Here is a 15135-nt window from a genome sequence, read left to right on the forward strand (position 1 = left end):
TCAACGCTAGCTCATTACCGCACCGCAGAAATAAAATAACATGTAATTATTTGTCATTGCACCTCTTTACATGACATTGATGGACGAAAATTGCAATTTTAATCGATGTTGTAAGCTGACAATTCAGTAACTATGTAGCAGAGGCAATTATTAGTCTTGGAGGGAGGCTACGTATTATAAATGGACAATTGAAGCAAAAGCTAAGCTAGCTGTGTATTGGGCTAAATTTTCAAAAGCACCACTACCTAAAAATGTAAGTTAATCAAAGTTATCTTACACGTGTTCAATTACTACTGAATTCAAAAGAGATTTTAGTCCGCCAGTGGGACTCTTACAATAAATAATAACACTTCAAAGAAGGAGAGTAGAATTTCAAACGAAGGTCGTACCAATTAAATCCGACCATACAATACATAGATATAAATGACGTTGTTATCTTTCGCGGGTCATTCATTTGGTTAGTCATTTTTACGAGTCCTTAGGGACGCGGTGTGATGGTCAATTCGTAGCGGAGATTACTTCACTCACACACAATTGTAACGAATGTGAGATTATTAATAGTTTATTTGATAAGCCTTTTTCTGATTACTACGATGCTACATAAGTAAGTGTTCGTCAAAAACTTTTACAAAGATTACTTATTAACACTTAATATTACATTTTGACAACTTGACACCATCTCAAAGTCACAAGTAACTTTTTTCTTTTTAGAAAATTGCAAACTAGTTTCTAAACTTTTTCATCATGATTCAAAGGTTTTCTAAAACATTTGAAAGCTTTCAAATTGTTAATAAAGTGCCAACCTCCAATATTGGCTGTATATTAAATGTCGCAGCAAAAATGAGTGACACAATTTTCCCAGAAAACAAGCCATTAAAAATTACAATATGTTTTTAATAAAGCTTTTTGAACTAACCCCTTGAAAGCAGAAAACGGGCCATTGTTCAGCAAATTGCTACATAAATTGGCATCTCAATTTAAACTGACACGTTATCACTTGTCAAGGGTCGTGTATGAGCGAAGTAATTATCAGTAACAAGTGTTCGTGAGTTCTCAAAAAGAATTAATTTGTGTGAAACAATGTGAGAGTCAATTGGCGTGCAATGATGACTCGAATTAAATTGTGATGTGAATTGTTCGATGTGGTTAAGGCTGTGGGTAGACTAGGCTTTTGGGCTTGCTGTAGATTGAGGAGTGTGGTTTAGTCTCTTTATTTGCGCTTAGTTCCTGATAATGTGCCAGTAATTTAATGCCTTTTTATATTTTTTTTATCGATATTCGCCCATCATCATAAGAGTCGTGAACAATGTTGATGAATCGACTTTTGACAAATTGTCCTATTGCTAATTACACGTTTTGTCTATTGCAAATGTATCAACAAATTGCATAACTGTGTCAGAACTTAAACTCAATCGACAAACAAAAGCTAAAATGGTATCTGTTGAATCTAACTTGCTAAGCCTCACTAAAATCCATAACAGTGAAGAGCTAACAGGAGCCGCCTATTATAAAGTGCACTAAACATTTGCTCGTAAACACTGACTCATTATGACTGTGGCTTACGAATTCGTAAACTGTGTGAGCAAACAGAATGGTGTTCAGGTTTGACAAGGCTACAATGGACCGACATGACGATAGCTGCATCGTTCGATAACGCTCCATACAATAAACTCCGACAAATACGGTACAATTTTCGCACTCATATTTACATGAGCAAGTTAAGCTCACGTTTATGCCGTGGCGGTGAAATGACTTTTTGGTTTGTTTGTTATTTTGTGGTGTGAGTTCTGTCTGTTTAATGACCGTATTTAGTGTATTTTAAAGGCTTTATTTAAGTGTAATTGTATGTGTGATTGCTCTTTTCATTTCAGTATAATGACGATAATATTGTGCGAGTATAGGGTAGATTTTTAATAAGTACGTATTTTTCATATTTTCTACCACTCTATTTAAAATATAGACTAATTGTGTCATACAAACCTACTGGTAAAAAAAAACTTGATATATTTTTCGATTTTTGCAAAAAAAATAAATAAATGAAGATTAACGAAACAGACTATATTCCGATTTAACATCAAATAAAATGTTTTATTATAAATGTTTAAACTGACATCATGATTCTACGTTTCACCGAGGACCTTCCTTTTTTACATGCTCGAATAAAAGCATTTATATTTTGAAAAAATAAACAGTGCCCTTTCAGAAATATCTTTTTGGCAAATAAAGCGTAGTCTTTTATTAACCAACTCTTTTAAAATAAATAAACGTTTGACTCGTTTTTCGTAGAATTTGATGAAATTATAATTAAACCGTAAATTACGTATTTTAATTTCTGTGATCTGAATTCACAATTCAATGTGTTGCTATGTTCTTTGTATGTAATTTTGCACTCTATATACTTTTAATTAATTTTTGCCTTTTTATAATAACTTATAATGAAACAGTATTTATAAAAGGTAGTTCAATAATAAAAGGTGGTTTAGAAATAAATAAAACGCATTGAGGTTAACAATATATTGTCATATCACAGAAGATCGTGAAAACATCGCTTTGTGAATAACAAGAGCACAATAATTATCTATTTACAACTTATTTTTACATCGGCGGTATAGGAACAATGGCGATAAACACTTATAAAAGAACCATTTACAAATTAAAACTGTTATTTTCTCTTTGTTGTAGACAGAAATCAGTCGAGCGTACACAAACTTTTAAATCCAATAAGAATTTGCAATGTGAGATTGTAAGTAGGCTTTGACTATCACAAAAGAGAAATTAGATTCTAAATTAAAAAGTGCGTTGATATATCTAGATGCTTACGTCAGCTGTTAACTATAAGTCTTAAAATGTCATGGATTATACAAACATTGTATGTATTTACACGTGGTTGTAAGTGCTAGCGATACTAAAATTTTCTGAATATCTAAAATAAGCAATAAAACTTTCTTAAGATAGTTTTCTACATTAATTAAAGGACTAGTCTTTGCATGCATTTTATTCAGTGCTATTGAAAAACAGTGTGTATAAAATAGTTATTTTAATATCAAATCGTTGGAAATTGGACAATGTAGGCACAAATATTGCCAGTCCAGTCCGAAATATATTCGATAGCGACATTCGTGCAATTAAAACGGTGGTCGCAGGCTACGTACGTAGTTAATTAATCTCATTTGTTATCTGCAATTTTAAATTCCGTTACACACTAGTGCCGTTGTTTATTAAGGGCTGATATTTTAATTTATTTCGAACTCAGTACAAGCCATTTAAACCGCGGTTGCTCAGAAAATATACAGTTGTTGAGATACTTAACTAAACTTACGTCAACTGACTATTCGGTGAAGCTTCTAGAATATGACTTCGATTGTCAAACTGAGAATTATTTTGAATATGATTTGATATTTGAAACAAATCTCAGCTTGCGTTTTGGTAACTTTGGTGTATTACTACTATACGTAAAAGATAATGCCGTAAACTAAAGCATCACACAATTTTAAACAGCACTACTCTCAAGCAATTTGCTTTTCTACGATACTCATTAAAATGACAGAAACTGCAAGGGTTAGAAGCGTTTTGTTAAAATTGAGTGACGGTTCAGTACTTATCCGACAATTATGACTACAAATATCACTACATTTTTATAGCACAAATTGAAGGTCACTTTTCGAAAACATCGCCATTGTCCCCGCTCGCTTCAGGTACTACTAATGCCAGGAGTGGAGTGAGATGTGTTCCTTGACTGGTACGAAGACTGGCTTCTCGACATGTACGGTGTTGACAACAGGTACATGGACAGTTTGGATCACAGGCACAGTCTTGACAATGGGAACCTCTTTGATGACGGGTACTGGTTTGATGACTGGTACTGTCTTGATGATAGGTACCGTTTCGACGTGGTGGTGGTGCAGTGTGTGCACTTCGTAAGGCACGTGGATGCGGATGCTAGAAAAGGAATAGGAGATCAATTAATAAAGTATTTCATGTAGTAGCAAGAAAAAATTGGTGTCTTACTCTTACTAATTATTTTACAACACAAGTATTAAAAGAAAATTTGGATGTATTTTTTGCATCCAATTTTTTTTTACAAGATTATACTTTATCACAAAAAAAGTTCACTTAAGTTTAACATTTATGGTTGTATATTATGAGGCACTTCGATGCAAGTATAGATAAAGTTTTAATCCAGGTTAACCACGAAGGTAACTTCTAACATAAAATATTTATTAGATTTTCTAGTTTGTTCTAATTTTATTATATTTTGGTACAAAATACATTTGAGAACAGTTTAGCTTTGCCCATAAAAAGCCAAACACGAGACAAGCTAACTATAAACAAACAACTTTATGGGACAGTAATGCGTATAATGTCACACAATTGTGTGTTTATACCAAAAGGCATAACTACAAAACACGTAGGTGTACAACAGCAGTACATAACTCATGTCGCGGCTGCCATTAGCAGTTATGTCTGCCATAAATCTACCAGATAGACACCCAGATATTATCACATTTATCGCACATCTACCAAATTTCGCGATAGTCGGATAATTATGCGAGGGGGAACGAGATGGCGATAGGAAATTGAGAGCAATTCATTAGCTTGCGTCTCTGTCTTTTGGGGGAAGTAATTGGTCGTAATTTTTGGTCTGAGGCTCGTTACACGAAAATTTTGTTGATTAGTTTTAAATCCTGTTTTGTGATTTAGTTAGAGCATGCAATTTCGTATTATAATTGCATGTTTAAAACAACTGGCTGCCTATAAAAAGTTAACATGGTATATACTAAAGAAAAAAATATGGGAATATGTACTCACCGTGTATGGTGGCCATGGGGGTCCGGTTCAGGTACAGGGTTGGCCAAGCACATATGGCTGGCTACCACCACGGCTAAGGTCAACTGAAAACATAAAGTAATACTATTAAGCACAGTCCTTATTTAAACAAAACATCAACATTTTAAGTCCATTTTTTTACGTATGACGATAAATAATAAAGTTCACAATTAAAAGTCGTGAAAAAAACGAACTTTTAAATTAAGTAAAAAGCGTAGCACAAATCCTAATTATAAACAAAATTTTAATCACTACTTTCGGCATGAGTTACAAATACTGTCAATCAAGAATCAGTAGAGAATTACTGTTTAGAAATGCCCATACTAAGAAGGACCTAGATATAGATTAAGCTTAATAGTATGGTAATGATTTCGAGCTTTGAATGACACATTATATTATATTAGATCATTGGTATGTAAAAACCACACGAACACTCTTCTGCACGGTAAATCTTTATTCAAAATAAAATTAATTAAAATATTCAGATTTAAGTTCATTCTAGACCTTTGTCCGAGATAGTTTTATATAAAGCAAAAATCGTAATCGGAAAGTCCTAATTCAATAAAAAATATGGCAAAATAAAAAGAAAACTTTCCATGCCACAAAATTCTTGGAAAAATAAACGTATAAAAATCTGTTAAAAATAAAATACTCACAGCGATGTTACGATACATGTTGTCGAGTGAAGTGTTACTGTGTAATGTGTACGATGAGCCCGCGGGCCCGTTAATATGCACTACGTAGACGTCGGTTGTGCAAGACTCTGCCACCGTTACGGTTCCTGGTTTGCTTGCGTACAAACTTACTCCTAGGAATTACTAGTAGTATCGACATTATGCTAAATACGAAGGACCACGTTAATGAGTAATTTCAGAATGTTGGAGCTACCATTAAAGGAAAGACTGTCTAATTTTTGCAACTGATTTTCCCAATACTTGTAAAAAGGCGTTTCGCTATTGGTTAATATTGGATCCTTCTAGAAAGCCTACTAAAAGTACATTTCTTGCTTTTAAATGCATATTGACATAAAGCTGTGTTTTACTGCCTAATTCTTTTAAAATTGGAATTAGCATTATTCTTCTGCTAAATATCAGCCGATCATTATTGTCTTTAACTTATCTCGTCTTAAGTTGCTCATCACTGCTTGCTGTCAACTAACTTGTTACTCTGTCTTTGGTCACTTCATCTATTCATATTTGTGTGCTTATAATAAAACCTCGTCTTTTGAATATCGTTACTTTATTAACAAATTACTAAAGACAACACAAATTTAAATAAATTTAAAAACACGACTAATCGTTGTACTATCATAACTACTGCACCTGTATCTATCACGCGAACATCTTTTCTAAACATGGAACATTTAACAAAAACATTTCGAGCAGGTTAGTTGAGTCAGTTCATAACTACTTCTATATTCGTATTTATTACAGGTTTGTATTAGTTTCCCCAAATCTTATATAAAAAAGTTGTTGCAATAAATAAAAAATCATTTTACCGGATTTTTTATTTATGATATTATTTCAACGTTCTAGCTTATTATAGTGAAGGAAATCTAGTTTTCCTGACGTCACTGTTTAATGAACGATATCGTATTATTTATATACAAAACATTGTAAGCTATGATTACTATCAGCCTTGAGTTCAAACCCGCCACGGAAAAGAAACCTAAACTTGGCAACCAAAGAACTAGGCCGTGATTGCCCCTTGACTGAATTGATTTATTTGTTTGTAATAGTAAAACTGTTGCGAAATTCCCCTGTGAGTATTGCTATTCACGCTCGGGCGACCATAGACATTACTTATTTCTTTATTGATGAGTTTCACGCATGTGTGATTGGCCAGGATGTCAAGGACTCGTCTGCAATATCGAGAAAGTACACGTAAATGCAATGCTGTGAGAATGCAGTTAATTGTATATTAGGTACCGATATGTAGAACATTTCGTGCAGTTGTACATTTCAGTTTATTGTAATCAATTGCGTTCGTTTATGTAATTGTGATGCTTCAATAATTTCCTCCCGTGTTTCGTGCCACGATTCTAAATAACTAGTAAAGTCTGTATTCTGTTGTGGTGTTGTCGTATTTATGTTCACTGTATGGTCGATAATATAACAATACTTTGTGTAAAACACTCGCTACAATAATTCCCCATATTTGAGTTGGGAAAAACAAAGGAACAACGATTGCCATTCCCACAATTACCGCAGTTTGTTTAAAAATCTCGTGGAAAAATTCAGGTTGAATTTTAGCTGGCTACAAATAAGAACTGGGTTGAAATCAAAATGCATCATGTGTGAGAAGCGATGGTGGAGTGCAATCAAGTGTATTTCCCTTGGCTCCTCACCTGCCGAGCAAAACTGCAGTTTTCGGTTTGTTGTTTTTCAAAGTGATTCGCTTTGTGCCTAGACCAGTTTCAGTTTTAAACGTAGATGGCGAAAGTTTTGACTATTCCTGACGGCCCTGTGCTGTATGAAAGTTGGTGTGATATGTTTTTCACCGTACTGCTAATTACACAGTAACATGTATCCTTTCAGTTCAAACGCGCCACTAGTCACGCTATTAAATTATACATTCTGTATCACGATAAATAATGTAACATTTAACAAACTAAGTAAGTATTTAATGTTTCCAAAAGCCGTCGTCCGTAATCCCCAACATTAGGCAGTTTCCTCTTAAAATAATACTATACTAATTATGGGCTAGTTGAGCTCATAAAACCTCTACAAGAGGTCCGTAAGTCGTCCCTGCTTTGAAGCCGCGATACTTGAGAGGCTTACAGGTGTAATCCCCTCACAGGTCACTCTGACGTCACCTGTGCGCGGATTTACTTTTTTTATACAATGCCATATGTTCTGTTTGCGCGGTTGAAAGAAAACAATTTTATGGATAAAGGGGAACAGGAAAATGTTGAAATAAGTAGCTCTTTTTTGCTGTCAGCTTTCTTTTGGTTAGGTTAGGGTTAAGCTGTATCGCTTGCTTTTTATGTTGGCAATTTCAATGTTTTATCTGTTGCTGTATTATTTGACAGCTGTTGTTTTTAAACAGATTGATATGTAATCTGTTAGGATAGCATCACATACGTAGCTTGAAAGGAAATTTATGAATAATTATGAAAAACCGTTTTTTCCGGGTTGCCCATTTAAATATGTTACTTATATAATAGTCTATTTACTTTACGTTAAAAAACAAAAATGGGCCAAAAATGTGAAAATAAATCAACATTTTAACGTGGCCGCGCCATATTTGGCGTATGCCACAAATCATTCCGGGCACATGCCATGTATCGGCTGGCATTCATCTCGCGCGCTTTTTGACAGCTCACTGCAGCCGCCATATTGTTGTGACAGCTAGCGAATTTCAAAATTCCGTGTTGCAAATATAAAATTTGCAGGGTTTATACAATATTTGAATAAACAGCTATAAAGTTAATAGGATCGTATCACATATTACAATAAACACTGTCTACAGAGAATAAATAAATGAAAAGTTATTATAGCAATAAAGTTGTACAAATCTACAAAAAGCTGAAACTAGTATATTTTATTAAAGACCTTACTCGTAGCTCTTTTGTAAAAACAAATTGTAATAATACAAGTTTATTATGAATATTCTTTACTCGGAATTTAAACCACTCAAAGAAAATATTTGTAGAAATAAACCATTTATTTCAACTCCGGTATTATACTACCGTCAATCAACGTGATGAACCCTTGACATTTTGAATACATATTTTGTTATTCTTGCTACAAAATAATTGTGTTCTATGAAAATGTTTGCAGTTCACGGTTAACTAATTATTTCTTGTTGTTTGTTTTCGTGTTAGGTAGTCCGATATTAAGGTATTGTAAGTCGTTAACGTCTGTTTTAATACAAATAAATGTGTAAGTCCATTTTTGTGAAACCTATCAGTGTGCACTTTGTCAATTAAAAACTATCTTGTGCTGTAATTTTGCATTTTTGTGCAATAACGAAGTATTTAAAATATAACTCCTTTACTTTTTTTTTTGGTTTTTACCTACCCCTAAGGGATTGGCGTGATTCTATGCATATATGTATAGAACTCCTTTGTACGTAAACACGCTAAGCAATATTTACTACAAACAAAACCAACAGACTATAATGAGAACGTTGCTTAATGGTAGCTTTTAAACCTAGCTTTAGTTTTAAACTCTGTCATTAATCTAATTTCTGTCGTGCACCACAAACAAGGGATTTGCGTATCAAATTATAGGAATTAGAGGCAATTACATTTACCGCCTATTATCTAGTAGCCTTCATTGAATTTATTGATATTGTAGAGCTTATTCAATTTATGAATATTAACATTTCGTGTCACTAGATGTCGTTGTTGATTATATCAAGTGACATTATTTTATTAGTGTTACATTACATAGTACCGTGGCGATTTCTTACCACAAACAACTATCGACAACCGGCTAGCTATCAAGAAAAAAATTATAAAATTCTGATTAGTGCCTCTAGCGGTTGCCCTAGGAATTATTTTTGCAGTATGTATATTAAGTGTCAAACTGTGTCTGTAGGCATCTGCGCTGCAGTAGCGCGTTTTCCTTCAGTAGGTTCTGTCGAGTGTCAAGGTTTTGACATTTGAAATATGCTGCCAAAATAGTTCCTATGGAGCCCGCTAGAGGCGTTAATCAGATTTTAGAGCAAAATTTCTCGAAAGCTAGCCGGTTGTCGGTAGTCAATAGTGGTAGAGAATAGAGCTACAGTTCATTTCGGTTACGTTTCTAGGAGTCGGATATTATGAAAATGTTTATGTACCTGGAAATATAAGTAAAATTTCGTAATGTGTTTTATGTGGAAATCGGAATGAACATTGATTATGGCAATTTACAAAAGGATGATGATATAAATTGCGTGGCGATATGCAATGTTGATTAACAAAAATTTCCTGGATGCATATAGTTATTGATTGCTTTATTGCTTGCCCTTTTAAACATTTATTCGTATAATCTTCTTTAGATCAGTACATTGTTAAGTTAATTGCCTCACAATTTTCTGAAGGTGTTCTCTCAATCGACCTTTGCGTCTATAAATATGGACCATGTAATGAGCCTGACCTATATCAACCTTGCACTGATTATAGCGCGTAACCTTCGTATTCTGTGAAAGAACAAGTACGGACAATCTTTGTTAATACATTTACAGTCTTAAGACTCCAATAATCAGACATTTTCTACCGAAATGTTGTTACTTTAGGATTTGTAGTTCAATATCGAAGAAAAACTGATGGAAAACGATCTATCTTTGACTGCCTCTGTGGCGAAACACGAGTATATTGCCTACAACTTCTGTAATAAAAGGCGTGATATTATGTATGTAAAACGATCTACCAGTACATCTTTCCATCACAATATACTTATATGTATAAGGTGTAAGTACCTATCAACAGTATTGCACATAATATTAATAACTAGTGCAATTAGTTCCCGATATCGACATAGTTTACCAACTACCTTGCAAATCGTGACGTTTCTCCACTTATTGGTTTCGAGCATGTGTAAAGTTGTATTGTCATTGGATTCTCTACCATATTTCTGTAGTAATAAGGTTAGTTATGGATTTTTATGATTTAATTGTGGTTGACGAAGTTTCTTGTAGGTTTTCAGATGGTCTGTAAGTGGTTTGAGGATGTTTTGAGTACGATTTTTGTTGTTTCTAGGTCTGACTACTATCGTAATGATACGCGTATCTTATAATGGCAGAGTAATTGATAAAATACTTATTTTTTACATATTGTAATGTGTGGCTTTTTTTCAATGAAGGCAACCCGAATATAAGGAGTTCGTGTTCTTATAACTTACAGTTACTTATACCGATGATTTTCGTAGCCCGATTCATTGTTCCACAATGGTCTGTCTGCTCCTATTTGACCATCTTGGTCAATTTAGGGCTAAGCTCCCATACGTTTAGAATAATATTATAAGCCCTAGTACATTTTTAATTAACTACATCATAATCTCTATTATCCCCATTCCATACGTTCATGAAAATGTATAACGTATAGAACAAAACCCATCTAACACATTCCATTAAAACGAAATTGCAATTTAAAAACTAATACATAAATTATGAGGGCCAGTTTACAATACAACGCCTTCATAAATGCTTAATTCATACGCTGGAAAGAATGCAAAACCGACATCCCGCTTTCGAGTTCTAGCAAAGTATAACTCGGCAAAATAAGAGAGTTACTCGCATTATACCACCGCCGCCATTATACGAACATTCTACACAGTATAGGGTTACCTCTCGCATACTCAATGGCTCTTAAAGTATCGAATAACGGTCAGTAAATGCAATATTCGCTGTAGCCCTACAGTGTCGGTGTTCAATTACTTTCATCACCTTGTTTGTTAGACTAGAAATGCAACAATTTCTCTATTTGGTAATACTTTTATAAGCTTCTAACATCTGTTTGGAATTCATGTCGAATTATAAACCTTATTGCTTTATAATAAGAGTGTTTAAAATCAATCTACGATTGTGCAATCGACGACTTCCATAAAACGTCAAATGTTTTTAGTTGCAATTGAATAGTGGACGTTACGGCACAGTTACATAAATCAAGAAATTAGGTAAGAAAGGGTTTGCCAGCTCATTGACTGGCAAATTTTCTGGTTTTCCCTTATTAATAAACGTTTGCGTTGTGAAAGTATGGAGTGACTGTTCCTGTTTGCACATAACTAATGAACCGTGTGCCTTGCTGCTAGCATTGACCTCATCTATGATGTAAAGTAGATTGCTCTAACATGCTATTGTAGCCACTTCTACTTTATGAACTGGTGTTACTTTTATGTCTTGTTTTATAAAATATCGTGCACTTATATGATAGGTAAAATATGTTAGCTATGTTGGGAATGTTTTCAGTTGAGAAAATTTACATTGAGATTTTCCTTACGCATATTAAGACTTTGCAACAAATTTCTTGCCTAATCCAGAATCCAGCGAAGGTCTCTGAGGTCCATACCAAATTTTTTATTGTTAATTTTCTGGACTATACAATCCTATATATTCTCTAATAGTACTACTAAAACTGTTGTATACTAATATATCCTTTCTAAAGCACGATGAAAATAACAAATGTTGACTACCTATTTTACATCTATGTACATCTCCATCTAAATACAGCCGTGATATTACAATCCCGGTATGAAATGCTAACTCCGTAACTCGTATTACGGTCGGAGTTCTATCAAAGCGGGTCGAACTATTTGATCAAAGTGTCTTCAATAAGCAATAGTTGTCTTATACAAGTGAATAGGAGATCGACGGTATTACGCATGTAAATCAAGATGGTTGGCAGTCTGAAGGTGTTTGCCTGTGAGAACTGGGTTTTGTTCGCGTTCTGCTTATTTTATTGGAATTGGGCCGTGATGTAATGTTTGAATGTAATTCTATTGATTCTTTGCCGATTTACGTGAGTTGTAAATTCTAGTGTTGTTGTGTAAACTATTGGAGTCGTCTAAGCTGATATTAGGTGACATAGATTTTTGATATCGTTTAAAACTCAATCCACGAACCTAATATGTGTATTATTGTTTTATACAAGACCTTATAATGTTCTAAAAGACTTCAGGCACATGTGTAGTACAGACAAACAGATATGTAAATTGCAAATATACATTCTTACACACTACTACTCACACAAACAGTATTCGCAGGTCACATTTCTGGGAGTGACTTTTCTCTTATTGATCAAATGATCTACACAATAATGCATTTTTATAAAAATAATTCTGCCAAAAAGCTGTCTTTAAAAGAATACGAAAGAGTTTAATTCTTTTGGCTTAGTTCCAAAGTTGACACTCATCTTAACTGCAATTTAATTGTAGCACTCTTTAGTTATTACCAGTAACGAATGATATTTTGATGCAGGTATTTTAAAAAGCTATGTTTAAAATACGAAATTTTTTACAGCCAGCCTTTTCTTTTCACCTTGCTTTCCTTTACTCATAGCACTTCGGTAAAAACAAGAATAAATCAATTAACAATATTTTATTTTTTGTACACGATAATTGGGGGTGTCCCCTTTTCAAGAAGATTAAATTTCTTTTTAAACATTTTTCTTTGTATTCCTACAGTAACGAGATTACAGAAAATAAAATGAAACACATCTGAAAAGCGTAATTAACACCGAAAAAGTGAAACTCAGTTATAAGATTCTTAATGTAAATACATATATTTACAATCGATTATATTTATTAAAACCAATATAATTACAGATCACCGTTCAATAAACACGATAAAAACCAGCCGCGGAGTACCGCAACACATCAGATACTGTACCTATTAACCGTCGGCTTTATCCCAAAGTTAAGCCAGTTACGTGCATTATATTTCGAAGTACCGATCCTGTACTATCTCCACCATTATCATATTATAATTTGGCGGCAGCCACGGCGCACGTAATGTGATATTAAACACGCTCCTGACATGACGTGACTGCATCGCACGTTCATTACTGGTATTAAGGATGAACAACTTAGTAATGTCACTTGCTCTTAATAAATCACGGGTGTGTCATCGTTTTTGTGACGTCATAGTTGTTCAATGAGGAGAAGAAATCGAGTTGCGGTTTTGGTTAGTGGTTTTATTTTTGGTTTGATTTTATCCAGTATAACAATCCTAATGCTGGAAATAGGCGTTTTTAAGAGCGACAGAGATTCTTACACATGACTAAGTGTGATATTCCGTCAACGATTTTTATTTTTAACCTATAAATATAAACAACTCAAAGGTGACTGTCTGACATAGTGATCTATCAACGCACAGCCCAAACTACTAAACGGATCGCGCTGAAATATGACTAAGAAAGGATTTTGATCAATTCTAACTCGAAGGGGCTAAACAGGGGATGATAGTTGGTATGAAAATTCTGTCCTAAGACACAAACCACGCGGACGAAGTCGTGGGCAAAAGCTAGTTATAGAGGTATATTGATTAATTAGAGCTGTAGTTTTTTAAAAATTATTTACAAAAACAAACGAATGTCGGTATTTCTTTTTTCGGTCTTCTCAGAAAATAATGACTTTTGACTGCCTCCGTGGCGCAGTGGTTTAGGTCACCACGCCAACACTACTGCGACGGGAGGTCGTGGGTTCGATTCCCACACGGGACAATTATTTGTGCGATCCACAAATAATTGTTTCGGGTCTGGTTGTGCTTTGTGTCCGTTGTTTGTATGTTTGTAAAAGTCCCCGCGACACAAGAGCAATTCTTAGTGCGGGAGTTGTCTTTTAAACAAAAAAAACAAAGAAATGGAATAGTGAGTTCCGTAATTCTCAGACTTGCCCAAATTACGTATTCTGTTTGGTTCTTTTGTTAATGAAATGCATTGGATCGTCAACTTTTGTTCTAAGATAATAAAACTTTTAGGATCAAACATCGTAACAATGGTTAATCCCTGTTTTAATGAGTTTTCGTACGGACGTCGGTTTTTCTTTCGGTGTGAATGACCTGAGACTGTCATGATTAGTACTTTAGGTTCATTAAAATAATCTTACTTCATTGATAATGTGTTAACTCATTGCTTGCAGACGAAATAAACGAAATGAATTAACTATAATATCCAATAAAAGTAAATCTGTTTTGTAGTATAAATATTAAATCGAGTATGTCAATGTCCATCATTGAAAGGAAAATACCACAAAGATTTTCTTCAAACAGTAATCGGATATTTATGTGTCTATATACACATTAGTGTGCATTGTTGTATTTCCATTAAGGGCTACAATTTCAAAGATGTGAAACGTCAATCAACGCCGTATTTTAACTGGAATTATCTAGTACATTATTTAGGCTTTAGACAGAGGCTGGCGTTAGGTAATTCGATATTAAACACGCGGTTGACAGGTGACGTGACTGGAAGCTTTGTCACGCGACCAGTGTGGAACGAGCCTTATGCAGGGTTGCCATTGTGTAAAATAAAGGCTGAATAATGTTGGCGCGTTTGCCTCGCATTAAAATTAGGTTATGTAAAATAAGTTCTAATTTTAAATTCGTGCAAATTAGTGACGTCGTTAGCGTTGTAGCTGTTTGTTTTTTTTATTTGCCATGTTGAATGTTGCTGCCAGTAATAATGTTATATTGACCCTGCTTTTTATCTGATTGTATTTTAATGCGCTTGTTTTCTTTCTTGTGCGTTAGGTTGGTAATAAATCCTAAAAGCTATTATTTTTTCGTTGTTAAAATATTGTTATTAGGTATTTATTTTTAATGGAAACTTGATGAATATGAAAAATAAAAGTGTGTTTTAGTGCAAGTTATTAACACATCACAGGT

General features: G+C 34.1%; 2 protein-coding genes across 7 annotated transcripts in view; one reads left to right on the top strand and one right to left on the bottom strand.

The window, feature by feature from the left end:
• Sema1a (semaphorin 1a) overlaps positions 1 to 15135 on the top strand; it is a 364324-nt gene that overhangs the window by 80712 nt on the left and 268477 nt on the right. Inside the window, exon 1 of one of the 6 annotated variants that reach the window (XM_076125604.1) lies at positions 6645 to 7199. The exons of the other annotated variants lie outside the window; for them this stretch is intronic. The gene's annotated coding sequence lies outside the window, so the exon portion shown is untranslated. Of the gene's footprint in view, positions 1 to 6644; positions 7200 to 15135 lie in introns of those variants that run through there. 6 annotated transcript variants of the gene reach the window in all.
• On the bottom strand, positions 2500 to 5598 carry LOC142980259 (uncharacterized). Its single transcript, XM_076125605.1, has 3 exons — positions 5484 to 5598; positions 4810 to 4892; positions 2500 to 3939 (listed from the first exon to the last, which is right to left on the bottom strand). Exons 1-3 carry the CDS (start codon positions 5499 to 5501, stop codon positions 3702 to 3704), a joined length of 339 nt encoding a protein of 112 aa, XP_075981720.1. The 5' UTR covers positions 5502 to 5598; the 3' UTR covers positions 2500 to 3701.

The sequence above is a fragment of the Anticarsia gemmatalis genome, chromosome 17, assembly GCF_050436995.1.
Source record: "Anticarsia gemmatalis isolate Benzon Research Colony breed Stoneville strain chromosome 17, ilAntGemm2 primary, whole genome shotgun sequence".
Classification (NCBI taxonomy): Eukaryota; Metazoa; Arthropoda; class Insecta; order Lepidoptera; family Erebidae; genus Anticarsia; species Anticarsia gemmatalis.

Bases quoted from the DNA above. Each gene is read 5' to 3' on its own strand.
- LOC142980259 (XM_076125605.1), bottom strand. The intron at 3,940-4,809 runs GTGAGTACATAT...TTCCTTTTCTAG, and splicing joins CCCCATGGCCACCATACACG to CATCCGCATCCACGTGCCTT.